Source organism: Topomyia yanbarensis, chromosome 3 (genome assembly GCF_030247195.1).
Source record: "Topomyia yanbarensis strain Yona2022 chromosome 3, ASM3024719v1, whole genome shotgun sequence".
Lineage (NCBI taxonomy): Eukaryota > Metazoa > Arthropoda > Insecta > Diptera > Culicidae > Topomyia > Topomyia yanbarensis.
The window spans coordinates 102,092,641-102,107,454 of record NC_080672.1 but is presented as its reverse complement, the minus strand read 5'-3'; the positions used below and the strand labels follow the sequence as shown (position 1 = coordinate 102,107,454).

General features: G+C 40.3%; 1 protein-coding gene across 5 annotated transcripts in view; it reads left to right on the top strand.

Annotated features, from left to right (window-relative positions):
- Nucleotides 1–14,814, top strand: part of LOC131693393 (uncharacterized) — a 214,566-nt gene that overhangs the window by 193,124 nt on the left and 6,628 nt on the right. For all 5 annotated transcript variants that reach the window (XM_058981166.1, XM_058981165.1, XM_058981168.1 and 2 more), the window contains 3 exons: nt 8,626–8,797; nt 9,024–9,168; nt 9,288–9,486. In XM_058981166.1, the coding sequence (XP_058837149.1) occupies nt 8,626–8,797; nt 9,024–9,168; nt 9,288–9,486 (516 nt within the window). The remainder of the gene's footprint in view (nt 1–8,625; nt 8,798–9,023; nt 9,169–9,287; nt 9,487–14,814) is intronic.

Below are 14,814 nucleotides of genomic sequence, written 5' to 3'. Positions count from 1 at the left end.
TCGAAATCTGATGAGACGAAGTCGATACGAAAATTTTATAACTAATATAGTTATAGGTTTTATGCATTTCACGCGCGAATATGGTTTTAAATAGAGAAAAATAGTTTTTACCAACGCGATAAAAAGAACTCATACAATAACATACAAACGTTCCAATCTTTGTGATAAAACAAACTCAGAGGCAAATGCGAAAATTCAGGCACACCCACGCTCCTGGCCATCGAGTCAACGTGTGAGCACTTTCGAATTTACAAAAGCCGTCTCAAATGCGATTATACAAGCGTCCCTCCCTACTCGATCATGAATCGGTCACGTCCCGAAACCCCTATCTTCTAGCCCATCAGTTCAGGTCCAGGCCTTCAGTTGGATCAATCTCAAAAAAGTTCATATTCACTAGAAAACATGTTTCAGAGCGATATTGCCAGGAACTCTAGTGACATGTGGTTTATTCTCTTCTGGCATCTGAACCGTACACTTAAAATTAAATATTAGAACGCCGGTCCGTGCGAACATTAAAAGCCCACGCGAACATGCACAGGGGTACGGTATATGAACGAATTCACACACGTTATTATACACACTCTAACATACTAGACATAAAAATACTCGCGAGATCAAACGTATTAACATAGAAACGCTTGTGTCTTTCGCGATAATACAAATCTAGTCACGCATGTGAATATGCAATTGCGATCATCCCCGCACACCTACGACCGCGATCTCGCATTCATAAATATACTCTGGTGATCAAGTGAATGAGTTAGTACATGCGAGTTTATGGACGCGGTTTCAAGTGCGATTATGCACACGAAATTAGGGACCATTCATAAATTACGTAACGCGAAAATCGCCCAAAATTGACTCCCCCTTCCCCCTTGTAACAAATTGTCACAAATTTCTCTACCCCCTCCTCTATTACGAAACAAATTCCTCGAAAAAAAATTTTTTGTTCAGTAAAAACATGTTATGTAATGATCTAGCTTACTACCCCTCCCCCATATGTAACAAAATGTCACAACTTATCGTATCCCCTCCCCCCTAAACGCGTTACGTAATTTATGAATGGTCCCTTACATACAGGGTTTTGGTTCATGATTAAGAAGCTCTTGAGGGATGATAGAGAATCAAATAAAGATCGAAGAATCGTTCTACACATACCATTGCAGTGTTATTGTACTTTTTCTGTAATTGACCTGTTTATCTTTAAATGCCTCTAACTCAAGAAGTGTACTTTGTATTTTAAATCATTCTAGTTCCATTGGAAAGCGAATTCCGATTCATGCCCTCATATCTCTCTTTTATTAGATTTAAATAACCTCTTAGTGGTGAAGTAGTCAAAAGTTTTGGTTTTGATGAGGTTTTTGTTAGTTTTCTCAAAATGAACATACCTTTTATCCAAAAGTTGAGTTTCAAGGCGATCCATTGTTTGTTCCTCACCATTATATTCGTACTTCTTCACATTTCGCCTCTAGCCTAAAAATTTGCCTTATATCCTTATTCCCAAGATTTCATTGGGAAGTTGAGAAAATTTCCTACCGAATCATGTACAAATAAGTTTTAGTTTAGAGTACTAAGTGATATTTTACTAGTCAAGTAGTTCAAAAGTAGTTTTTTCAATTAATTTTGTAACATTCTCTACAACTTGTTATTAGACACATTATCCATATCGCTTTTTATTTCACATTTATAAAATAGTAAACCCAACATGACGTCCTTACAAATGCAGTGGGTGCGAAATCGTTGTTCTTACATGTGCAATGATGTGTTTAAAATTATTTTGCATCGAAGCGAACAGAAATGTTCATATAGAGTTAAAGGGAAATCGTAAAACTTGCTGAGATACATTATTTCGTTGGTAATAAGGGTGATGTTTGTTATTTACTTTTTAAAGAAAATGAACGAAAATACTTATAATAACACTAACTTTAAATTACGTTACATCTAATAGAATACTGTATTCACTCAACGGAAGGATATTAGTACTTTTAAAATGTAGAATTTCCGCAGCATTCCAGTGGAAACAAAAAAATACGATAAATTGCATACTTTTTTAATTAGAGCTAGTGTAAGAGAAAATTAGATAAGAATATTTTCTTCCAGTTCAATAACCCAAACACATGGATGGGATAAGCTTAAAAACTGATTCCGCTCTTTTCCATACTCCCAATTTATAAAAAATGTTGTTAATTATATATTTTTTCGACAAATGGACGAAAACTCGATAAACGATAATTTTTAAATACTTTGCCTCTAAAAAAATACTTAAATTTATTAACTGAAAATTACGATGACACTATTTAATTTAAAATTTTCTCACCTTTCCAATGGACTATAACATTTAAAATACAAGGTTTTGAGTTAGAGGCATTTAAAAACAAACAAGTTAATTACAGGAAAAGTACAATAACTCTGAAATGGTTCAGATTTTAATAGAAAATTCGAAACGATTTTTTTCGCAAATATGATCCTCTTTCATCCCTCGAGACTCCTAACCATGAACTAAACGCCTTGTATACGAGCCCATATACACGCCCACGTAGTCAATCCCATTTACATACAAACGCTCTAGTCTTGCGCGAAAACTCAACCCTGGTCACAAACATGCATTCTGCTGGACCAATCTCAGAGGAAAATAAATAAAGCTCATACACACTATACAGCAAGTTTTGCCGGGAAACCTAGTGATATAGTGGATTTCACTTTTTTCTAGCATCTAAACCGTGCACTAAAAGTTTACCATCAGACTTTCAAAAGTCGCAAGCTACATACACACTAGCACACACGACATACACCTTTAACATATAAACACTTGAACCTTCACGATCATCCACGCACACATACGACCATGATCTCGCAAATACGAAATTATCCAGGTGATTAAGTGGATATTTTAGCACTTATCAATTTTTAAATTGTCGAAAAATACCGTACAATCCTCAAGCAGTCCGGTGGAAAGATTTTTTTTGAACTTGGCTCAAATTTCAAGCAAACACTTCTGGTGAGACTAGAAGGGCAAAGACTTACCATGTCCAAAATCATTCTGACCAACTGTCAGGAGTGTAAATACACTTCTTCGTACACAAAATCAGTTGACCTCTTTCAACATAATTCAGAGGACTCCACTACGCATTTGCTCCAAATCTTCCTATCCACTACCTGATCTAGCTACCGCAAAGTCTTTGAACACCAACCTCAGTTCAGCTGCTGTTTGAAATTAGCCATTTTTCACTTCAAACTTCCCAAGCACACATTGAAAACGAGCCAAAGATTTGTAAACAGAAGCTATGTCCCAATATCGAGCAGAAGTTTCCATTATGCATTATGCAATCGGTACACTATTAATAACATTCAAACAACTTGCTGTGTAAAGCAGTCTAGGACGTATCGCTGAATTTGGAAATAATACAGGTTACCATAGAAAAACAAAACCACTAAAATTCCTTTGGGGAATTTTCGCCTTCTGTTTCAACAGACTTCGTAGCCGATTCTTAGGTTCCCATAGGCATACATCAAATCGACGAAGTACGATTCTTTCTTTCGTCACTGTGGAGTGTGAACCAAGACTCCGTATGCTAAGACAACGCTTCGCACATACGAAAATCAAATAACTACGCGTCAATTGTGCATATTATGGAGAATTTCACTAAGGAAAATCTTACTGTTTCCGGATGCGTATCTCAGACATCCTCTGCTAAATCTCCAACGGCAACTAAAGCATCGTCAACAACACCAATACCAAGAAGACAAACAATAATTGTGATATAGTAGATGGCTGAGCTAGGTAATGAGAGATAACCAATGATATTAATAGCTACAGCTTGAATTTAAGCTAGAAATATATGCAAGATCGAACTGATAGAGACGGCTGACATCGCTTCTAGAAGACATTGGTCATTCTAGTAGATGTTGGGGCTGCACTGCTGTAGCGCACAGTGGGACCAATCTAAAAAAGGAAGGACGAAACCTATTTGAGGCCTTAGATGTTATTTTGGAGTCAGCATTTCTTCCCCGAGCAAATACTCATGGGTTCAAACACCACTCTACACTCTTAGAAATAATGAAAATTACATTTGACGTAAACAACTTAACGACGTATTTTTCCATCCGATATTAGGATTTTACATACTATGATATGTAAAATTAAACATTGTGACTGTGAATTTTGTCACTATGGTCCGTGACAAAACCAATAACCCATAAATACACCAACATATGGTATTTTATATGGGATCTACCGGACCGTGGTGATGGTATTTTCATGGTTTGAACCCATTTCAAACACCCATGTCAAACCCCATGACCATGGGGGTATTATGGGCTTTACGTTTGCTCGGGTTCATGTTATATGTTCACAATATTATTCGGCAACTTTGCAAATAAAAACTTTTTTGATTATACTAAAGCAGAGAACCCAAGCAAAAAATGTTTCCCTAATTTTTGTTAGAGGGTAGATTTCTTCGGTAAAGTTGTAGAATATTTTGTTTTGAATAACTTTGTCGAAGACACCACATACATCAGACCTGACCATATTTTCGAGGCTAAATTGTTGTTTTTTGCTAATATGATCTAAAAATCAGTTTTCGACTTTTCCTTGTTAAATCTTTAATTTAACCCATTATATCCTAGCGTATGAAATTTCATACGCAGAACTATCCATCGTTTAACGCGTATTTACTGCAGAATTTTGGCATCTAACTGCTTTATTATTGCACTAATGGGATCATTACACCTCATATTTCATTGTGAAAAAAGACAACTGCCATTTTTTATAATTTTGTTTACATTTTCGACCCGTGTATAGTTGGGGCAAATGGCGGCTGAAAAGTAAGCAATACATTTAATTGAATTTTATTGTTGGAATTCGTGCTAATAATTCCATTATGTGACAAAACGTTCCTACAGGTGTAAAAGAAGTGTTGTTTATCAGAAAATCCGAAGAAATATGTCAAACAACTTAAAATTTGTTGTTTTTATTTAAGCGTACGAAATTTTTTGCACGAGATATTTTCATTCAAAAAACCATTTTAAGCGGTGATTTTATTTTTCCCATAATCTTTAATACATTTTTTGGTGGAATTGAAGATATCACAGCATTTGGCTCACTTTTTGAAACCCCTGGGTTATAATGGGTTAATATGTTCTACAAACTTGCTGCCGGTATCGCTAAAATATCACTAAAATACAATTTTTTGTTGAAGGAATCAATACTGTAAAATCAATGTTTGGACTTCTAAAACTATTTTTCAGATAAATTTGCACAATTTTCCTCAAGGATTTCTGTTTTCATAGGCACTTTGTGGCAGTCAAACTTGGCAATTCCGATACCTTATTATTCCAAGACTAAATTAAATATTACATAGTAACAGGATATAATGGAACTTATTGTTTGGGTGACCATTTATGCATGATATAAAATGTGCTTATATTATTTTTAAATTATATACACTATTAGTTATAAACAAAATGTTTTATTGTACACCCACCTACAAGTATGTAGAACATATTGAGTTGATCAATTACGGTTACAATATGGGAAGGTTAGACAATACTAATTCTGAGGTTAAACTGCCAAAGAACAACGAATTCGGCTCAAAAGATAAATCTACACTTTGTATACTTACGGTATTTTCAACAAAATTGTTTCAAATGCAATATTTGGCAACTTTGCTGAAAACCTCAACCAATCGAACATTCTTTTTAGACCTGGAGACTCTACTTTAATTTAACCAACAAGGTTAGATTCACAAATTCACGAAAGTGGAACAATATCTTAGTTAGTGTTATAGAACCTAGTTTTTCTTGGAAAAATATTCACAATATAATTCTACAATTTCTATTTTTTCGATGATCGAGGTCTTCCGCAAAGTTGTAGAATATTAAATTTCGAACATTTTTGTTGAGAATACCATATACATACCGTAGATTTTTTTTGAGCCGAAATCGTTGTTCTTTGACAGTTTAACTACAATATTTATATTTTTTCCTTTTGATTTTGTAATCGTAATTGATCAACTCAATATGCTCAATACATACTTGTTGAATCGTATAAAATAACATTTATTTGCTTTATTTATTGTTGGAGTAATAGAGTATCGGAATAGCCAAAGGTTTGACTGCTGCCACAAAGTGCCTATGAAAACAAAAATCTTTCATAAAAATAGCGCAAATTTATCTGGAAAATAGTTTTAGAAGTCAAAACATTGGTTTTACGGTGTTGGTTCCTTCAAAAGAAAGGAATATTTTAGAGATACCTGCAAGGTTTTAGAACATATTAAATCAATCAATTAAGGTCTGCTGGAAAAGTCGAAAAATTGATTTTTAGGTCATATTTACAAAAAACAACAATTTAGGCTCGAAAGTGAGGTGGAATCTTCGACGAAGTTATTCAAATCCAAATATTCTACAACCTCGCCGAACCTCTAACAAAAATTTGGGAAAGAATTTTGTGCTCGGGTACTCTTCTTTAAACTAATCAAAATCTATTTACAAAGTTGCAGAATAATATTGTGAACATATCCTATGATGAAATGTTGGCTCTAAAATGACATCGAAGGCCTCAAACAAACTTTGTCCCACCTTTTTTGGATTGGTCCCACTGTGCAGCGGAAATTACAAAACAGTTGGGAATTTGTGACTGCATCACAGCCCCTACTGGTGGAATGGTTGCGGCACTCAACTGGAGGCTACGAGAACGTGGATTTGATTTCTGCTAGAAGGCATAAAAATATTTACATCATCTATAAAAAAAAATTCACAGCGTACGTCAAAAATAAGACATGAAAGGTAAATTTTCATACTTTACGCACAAGTAGGCACAAGTCGAGGGATATAGTAGCCAACCTCGAACAAACCTGGCAATTTCAACAAAGATAGCATTGCTTCCTATCAGTTCTACTTTTTCGAACACCGGGAAAACACTTGTCACCAGTCGTGAGGAAGTACCGAGTCTCCTCATTACAGTCGAACCGAACCTAGTTTCTAGCTCAAGAATTGAGGTTTCTTGATAATTTTCTACATGCAAGTATAATGCATCAGTCAGCTCTTCTGTGCCCGCGTTGACGTTGAGTCGACTACTACGTACGTAGCTGACCTGGGTTTGATACGTTGAAACGTTGGCTCCATGCGATACCATTCGAGTACAAACCGCACCACACAGTTACTTTATAAGGATGAAATTGGGTCTCTAGGGTCTTGTCTCGCTACTCATCACACTGAATAGACAGTTTTGTTCATTAAAAATGACCTTCGCAAAAAAAGATTATTACCGGTCATTTTTTATTAACAATTCTGAAATTCAAAAACGTATATTTTTGTCATGATGCTATTTTAAAGAAAACTGAAAAATTGAAGAAAAAGTTAAGCTCACAATTAAAAAAACACTGAAAAACACCATTTATCTCCAAAACTATATTTTTCCCTTTTTTGAGGCTGTGCAAAAAAAACATTATTTTGACCAGAATAAGCTTCACGGTACTATTCTGAAAGTGTGTTGGTAATTCTATGCATTTCCCCATACGCACGTGAATCAACTGAACATAGTTCATGTCCAATTGATACCTATTCGGACATGATGAAACTGAAACACAGAAAGAACAAACTGTAGGTAAAGGATGAAACTGACATGAATGAAGTAGGTAAAAAAAGAATTGAAAGGTCCGCTTGTTGGCTTAACCCTTAAATGCATACTGTTGCTATTTGGCAACATACCGAATTCCGTGATATAAAGGCTTAACAAGAGATATATATATATCGTTTCCATTCAGAAAAATGAGTACCAAAGAAAAATGAGTATCATGCACTTAAGAGTTAAAGCGAAAGTGTAGAATTGCACCAACCAACATCGAATAATTGTCACCCCTCGAGAGACTTTTAGCCAAAAAACAAACGTCCTGTGTATGAGTCCACACACACATGCGAACAATCCCTTTTACATACAAAAGCGCAAGTCGTGCTCAATACCACAGTCCTGGTCATAAACATGGCTTCTGCTGGACCGTTCTCACAAGAAAATAAATGAAGCTCATACACACTAGACAAAAAGTTTCAGGGAAATATTTTTGGGAATTCTAGCGGTGGATTTCTCTCTCCTATAGCCTCTGAACCGTGTACTAAAAGATTAACATCAGATTCGAGGCTCGTGCGAACATTCAATAGTCTATGCGAATATGCAAACTGTTATTCGGTTATGCAACCGAATTTATTCAACATCAACATCAAATAGTTGCCCAATAAATGTACTTGTTTAAAACTGCCCTGCAAACTTCGCTTTGATCCGACAAATACAAGATATGTGATAATAAATATACTGTGTTGCAATAATTCCGCGTTCACTCATTACAATTTTCTAAAATCATAACACCATTCCACCAACGACTGTTGATTCCACTGTTGGGTTGCGATTTTCTAATATCCTACCATTCCTAGTATTCGCTCAATATGACCTTACATATAGATTGCTATTAACGTTCATATTCCGTTCTGTCGCGAATTTCAACTGCTCGTAGAAAATAAAATCAGGAATTTTCCGTGAAATTTTTTACTTTTGGATATAGTTTTATTCAAATTTTTACCAGTCTAATGCACATTCACCAATAACGTATTGTTATGTTATTTTTCAAATTCCAGATACTGGATGAGGTGTATTCGGTGTTGAACTACATTCGGACTACTCCGATGCTGGCTCGACCCTTCAAGGTAACAGATGAGCTGTTCGACCTTTCAACGATGGCCATGGAGTACTTTAGGGAGTACATTGAACCAAATTTACCTGATATCGCATACTTTAGTAAAGATTACAGTAAGTATAGAGCGAGAGTGGGTAAAGCTGTTAACATATTTAAGAATACATCGTGATGTTTCACTTGAATCTCACACTATACTTTCATTATTAAAACAATCACTTAAATTACCAAACAACATACATTTCACTGTTTGCAACAGTCTTGCTTATATGTTTCAAACTCCCAAATCAAATTCATATCATCATATGAGACCACTTCGGCTAACAAATTCATTTTCTGCAGCATCAAGTACAAAACCGTTCGCGGCGCTGGAGGTATCCTCCTCCATCCTGTCACGGGACACATCTCACTCCAGCTCGTCCTCACCACCGCAGAGTAATATGGTACTCCGTAAGGGTATACGCAAAATTAAACAGGGAATGAAAAGGTAATCTTTATCGGGGCCAAGCTGCTACCACCGATATTATAATAATGAAACTAAACCATTTTCTTATCTTTTATACACGGTGCTCCCAAACGAACAAAAAACAACAAATGAAACCGTAGATACAACAATCAATTATCAGTGTTACGTAGCGAGTTGCGTACCTGTAAGCGGAAGGCAACTGAACAGGCAAAACAAATCGCCGAGCAGCAGAAATTACTGGCAGAACAGCAAAAGCAAACCCTGGAGTATGCAAATCGACTCGACGAGAACGACAAAAAGAACGAGGAGATATCGCGGAAGTTTTCCACTTTGCTACAGGTAATGTTATCTGTTTGGTAGTGGATGGTGGTGGAAAAGGGGAAAGCGTGAGGAAATTGTGTTTGTGTCTCCAGAAAATGGGTTGTTTTCGTGTGGTGGAGTAACTTGGCACCTGTAAATTAAAAGTAGCTAGTTTAAGAATTGCGGGATGCTACTAGATCTTACTTGTTGACCGTAATATGTTATTGTGGACGGAACCACGTTGTCCAGGAACTAGGCCACGATTTTTATACGTATAATAATTTCGTTTTATTGTATATTATAGTTTACCATATTCAGTCACAAGTGAAGACTTTCGATGTATATTGTTTACATTATTTGGATCTTTTTTTACTATTAAAGTATAATTTGTTTTGGCAGCCAAGATATTTTTGTGACCCTAAAATCACTGCACTGGTAGAGCATTTGCTTGACATATTCAAAAGGACAGTCGAAAATGAATTAGACTTGAACAAAGCTCCCACCTTTCTCAGTTACTACGCTCTATCGGAGAGTTCCCGATGGAAAATCTCTGGTTAAAATCTTGTTTGGCCAATCAATAGCGTAAGCTTTATTTCCATTCAAGCATTCCATTGTGCAAAAAATCTGTGACATTACAGAAAAATCGTTCGCGAACATCTCGGCCTAGTCCTCGACTGTGGACCTAGACTACTCGAAGGCAGAATTCCCCGACGAGAGAAGTTCGCCTGAAACCGAGCCAACCAGCCAGGTGTGGAGGTCAGTTCGGGGATTCCGATGAAGCAGGGCATCCGGTTCGCTGGTGCCCCGACGACCGGCGGCTGGTGACGGAGAGTTCCCCGGCGAAGGAAGTTCTCCGCATACCGTTTCTTTTTTTGGTTTTGGCATCGCAACTTGTTGAACCCTTTGGTTGTCTGTCCGGTGCCATTTAGCACCGCAAATCCTTTAGACCCTTTGGTTCCCCTCTCGTTTCATTACTCTCAACTTCCCCGATGAGGCATTCACCTCTCGACTTTACTAAAATCTTGTTCGCGAACTACTCGTTATAGTCCCTGACGATGGATCTAGATCGGTAGATTTCTCACGATACCGATGTCCGTTTCCGTGAGCCATTTAGCTCCCGCTTCGTGCCGATCTACTCGATCTAGTCCCCGGCGGTGGACCTAGCCTACACAGCGGGCCAGCCAGTATGTGCTAATGTTCATCCAACGATTCCCAATGGAGCGTAGCTTCTGGTTTATTGGCGCCCCAACGACCCGCTGCTAGCTATTCGACGCAGTCTACTTGGTCTATTCTCGGCGGTGGATCTAGCTTACTCACGAGCTACCTGGTAGGGCCGGCGATTCTGGTGAAGCCTGACGTCTGGTTCACTGGTTTCTGGCGGTGGACCTAGTCCTAGGAGAGTTCCCCAGCGACGAAATTTCTCTCGAATCCCGATTTGTGATTTCACGGCGGCTTTCTAGCTAATGACGCTACATTGTTGGTCTTTTCGCCACTTCCTCTGCAGCTAAGAGATTATACTCGTAACTAATCTGTTGACAGCGTCCCAGGTATGCTCATCGCTGCATATTTCTTCAACGATATTGTCCCATGTCACACCAGGCATACCCCTGCGAACTTCTTCGAACCTAGGGCATGTCTTCCGGAGTCTCTTGCACGTTCGCACAATCCGGACAAAGGGGTGACGAAGCATGACGAAGCATGCAAACCGATGCAAGTACTTCCGGAAACAAAATCTGCGTCAAATGGAAGTTCACCTCTCTATGCTTCCGATGCAACCAATCCGACACATTTGGGATGAGTCGGTGAGTTCACCTTCCTTTCTCCGCATTGTCCCACTCTTGCTGCCACTTAACCAAGGAGCCCATGCGGACCAGTCTCCTTGCATTACGTGCATTTCTCCGCTGGTAGCATTCCACGTCCTCAGCCAGAGTGGTGCAGATGGGGATCCGACGATACTGTTCTGTAAGCACTCGCGACTCGTACGGCCATCAGCCGGAATGTCCTGTTCAACTTTTCACGGTTCCGGTTGGCTTTCAGTGCAGCGCCCCAGGCAAGAACCCTATATCGGAGTATCGATGACGAAACAGTAGATAGCAGACGTCTTGTGCTGCTTCTCGTACCGCCGACGTTTGCCACGATTCTCGCTATTGCGTTCGTTGCCTTCGCCGACTCTTCGCAGGCGTAGTCGACGTGTTTGCTGAAGCTCAACAGTTCGTCGATTATCACTACCAATTGCTTCAGTGCACGCTTCGATGCAATCACTTGCCCTCCCGTGTCGATCTACATCTGCTGCACCGGTTTGCTGACTAACAACACTTCCGTCTTGTGGTGAGCAATTTGCAGCTTGACCCCGTTCATCCAGCTCCCAATCGCGTTTATTGTCCCCGTCACCGATAACTCCACTTCTTCAAGTGTCTTACCCATCACCGTTTATTTACTTTCCTGGCCAGCCGCTGTGTTAAGACCCTATTGTAATCCTGTTCCAAAGTGTTTGTTCTAGAATGGAGCCCTGAGGACCGCATTGACTTCTGCCCATCGCTCGTCTCGTACAGCAGCACTCTGCTCTGATGTTAGCACATGCAGATGAATAGGTTCTCTTCACGGAATTTTGATTTGATTGGAAAATTTGCACCTTTTTATTTTTCAAAACAAATTAAACACGTGGTCCAAAAATCAGCTGATTGCTGAACGATACGCTTGTGTACTTGCCATCTCCTATCGGTATAGTACGTTATAGCCGCACACAGATGCTGAACGTAACCCGAACATATCCGAGCATAACCGAACCTTTGTTGTTATTTTAGGCATTGCTTCACCATAAATGCATTCTTCAAATCCATCGTGACCTCAGCGCAGTATCGATCTCCTCGTCACTTCTGTTTATATGCCTTCTCAGCACGCTCGATTACTATTCGAATCGCATCGAGGCTACTTTGCGGAATCCGAACTGCATCTTGGACAGTTCGGTGAGCGCGATGCATTTCATCAACCTGTTAAGGATGATTCTTTCGAGGAGTTTTCTGAATGTATCCAGCAAACATATGTGCTTAATCGAGACCGGATCGCCCGGTGGCTTCCCAGGCTTCGGCAACAACACCAGCTTCTATGCCTTCCACATTTCGGGGAAGTTGCCTTCATTTAAACACTTCTGCAACACCATCCTGAACATGTCCGGATATGCCAGAATCGCAATTTTCTTCTCCTTCGCGGTACGGTATCGGTGGCCAGATAGTTGAATCGTGCTTCGGGAAAAGACCCTCGACGATTATCTTCAGCTTACCCGGGCACATTTTGACTGTCATCGTTATGACCTTCATTTTCGTCATTACGACTTGGTACGCGTCGCCCCAGGGATTGGCGTGTACTTTTCTGCATATCTCCTTGTGGCAATCTGACTTGTTAAGTATGATCTCACGTTTTCAGGCGGCCCTAGCATCCCGAAACGCTGCTTTACTATCTGGCTCCGACATTGCTCTATGAGCCAGCCTTCCGAGACAAGCAGCGCTTAGCGTACTAAGCGTTTATTTCCACTAGTAAGCTGGTCGCCGTGGCTGCGTGGTTCCAGTTTTCGCGGCATTGTGGCATCACAAGCCACTACACTCCTTCTTGTTAGGGCAGCCGCATCAACGTTCTCGGTCCCGCCGTTCGGCCGAGGTGCCTCAACGAAGAGGTCTTTGTTGAAGGTTTTCGTCTTACACTCTCGCTCACTGGTTATCCTTCTCCGTATTGCAGGTTCCATTGACCGATACGGTAGCGAATCGCTTGGTAGTCATTATGCGTGTACGTTTCGCATACTCTCCAATCCATGCTCGCCGTCAATGAAGGACTGCAGCATGTGACGTCGATGATAGACTCCCTTCCGTCTCTCCGAAATGTGCTAACAGAACTTTCATTGCACAATCGTACGTCTAACTTCGCTAGAGTTTCATGCAGGATACACCCTCTTGTGTTGGTTACTCTACTGCCCCATTCCACAGCCCAGGCGTTGAAGTCACCACCAATGACTACTGGTTTCCGACCGATCAACTGCTCGGTTAACTGCTGCAACATTAGGCTGAACTACTCTACTGTCCACCTTGGAGGAGCGTAACAGCTACACACGAAGACACCGTTGATTTTGGCGATCACGAAGCCCTCGTATTACCGTTCTATCACTTCTTGAATGGGGCATCTGCCCATAACTTGTATCCAGTTACCGTTATCAGAGGGGACTTGATACAACTCTGCAATCAAAGGGACATCACATTTTTTCCGTCGTAGGCTGCCACAATAGTTGCTGTGCGGTGTCATAATGTCTCAGATGTATCTGGATTATCTCCATTACCGTTGGTCTGCAATTGCCTTCTTATAGGCTTAAGCCAACCGTCTGATGGTCGTTTCTGTCCCTCGCAAGTTGGCCCGTCTCCCCGCATCTCCCGAACCTATCCGGGCCTTTGCAAACCCCTGCCGAATGTCCAAAGCCCAAACACATGAAACATTTCCACGCTCGTTTATTCACTCGTGGAGCGGCTCACAATGGGCATCTCAACGTAACTTTGCCTACCTTCAGTGCCTTATTGGTAGCGGTCACCGGTAAACGAATCGTCGCTGTCTTAGTTCCTACGTATCCCTTTTTAAGCCGGATCGTCATGTGCACCTCGCCCAGGTTACACTGCTGCTTCAGTGCGCCTCTCAGTTCGTCTTCCGTTGTGGTTTCAGCAAGGTCCTTGCACACAATCACCATCTCCGGGTTTAAGGCTTTAACTTCTGCCCTTTCACCCATTGATTTGGTAATAGTCTCCTGCAAGGCCGATCTACTAGTCGTGGAATTCTTCTTCAGCTCGAGAAATATTTCACCTTTTTGGATACGCCTGACTCTTACCACGTTTTCCCACAAGTCCTTCAGCTTCGGTGGGGCTATGAAGATAGTAGCCGACGCCAGTGCTCGTTCAGCTACATCAGCCCTCCGCGTTACCGTGTCATACTCATTCACTGCAGACAATAACGTCTTTTGGATTCTGAGAACCATCTCACTAATGTCCTTATGGGCATTGTTTCTCGCGTTCACAAACTTGTGGAGCTCCTCCACTAAGTACTCCGATGCCACTACACTTGGATTCTGTGGGGTATAATGCATCCCGCTCTGCTGTGGCTGTTGTTGCTGCTGCTTTCTCTCCTCTTGTTCTTGCTGAAAAACTTCAGCTGCTGCTGGTGGTGGTGACCTCACCAAACCACCTAGTACCACCAACTGAATGGTGACGAGTTATGAACGCCAGGGTTTTGTCGGGACGGAGACAGTCGTGCTGTTGCCCCACTCGCCATTTCAAGTCGCTGTCATCCTTCCTTACTCAGGGAGTAGAACAGCATGCCTGCTAGCCCAAAGTTGTC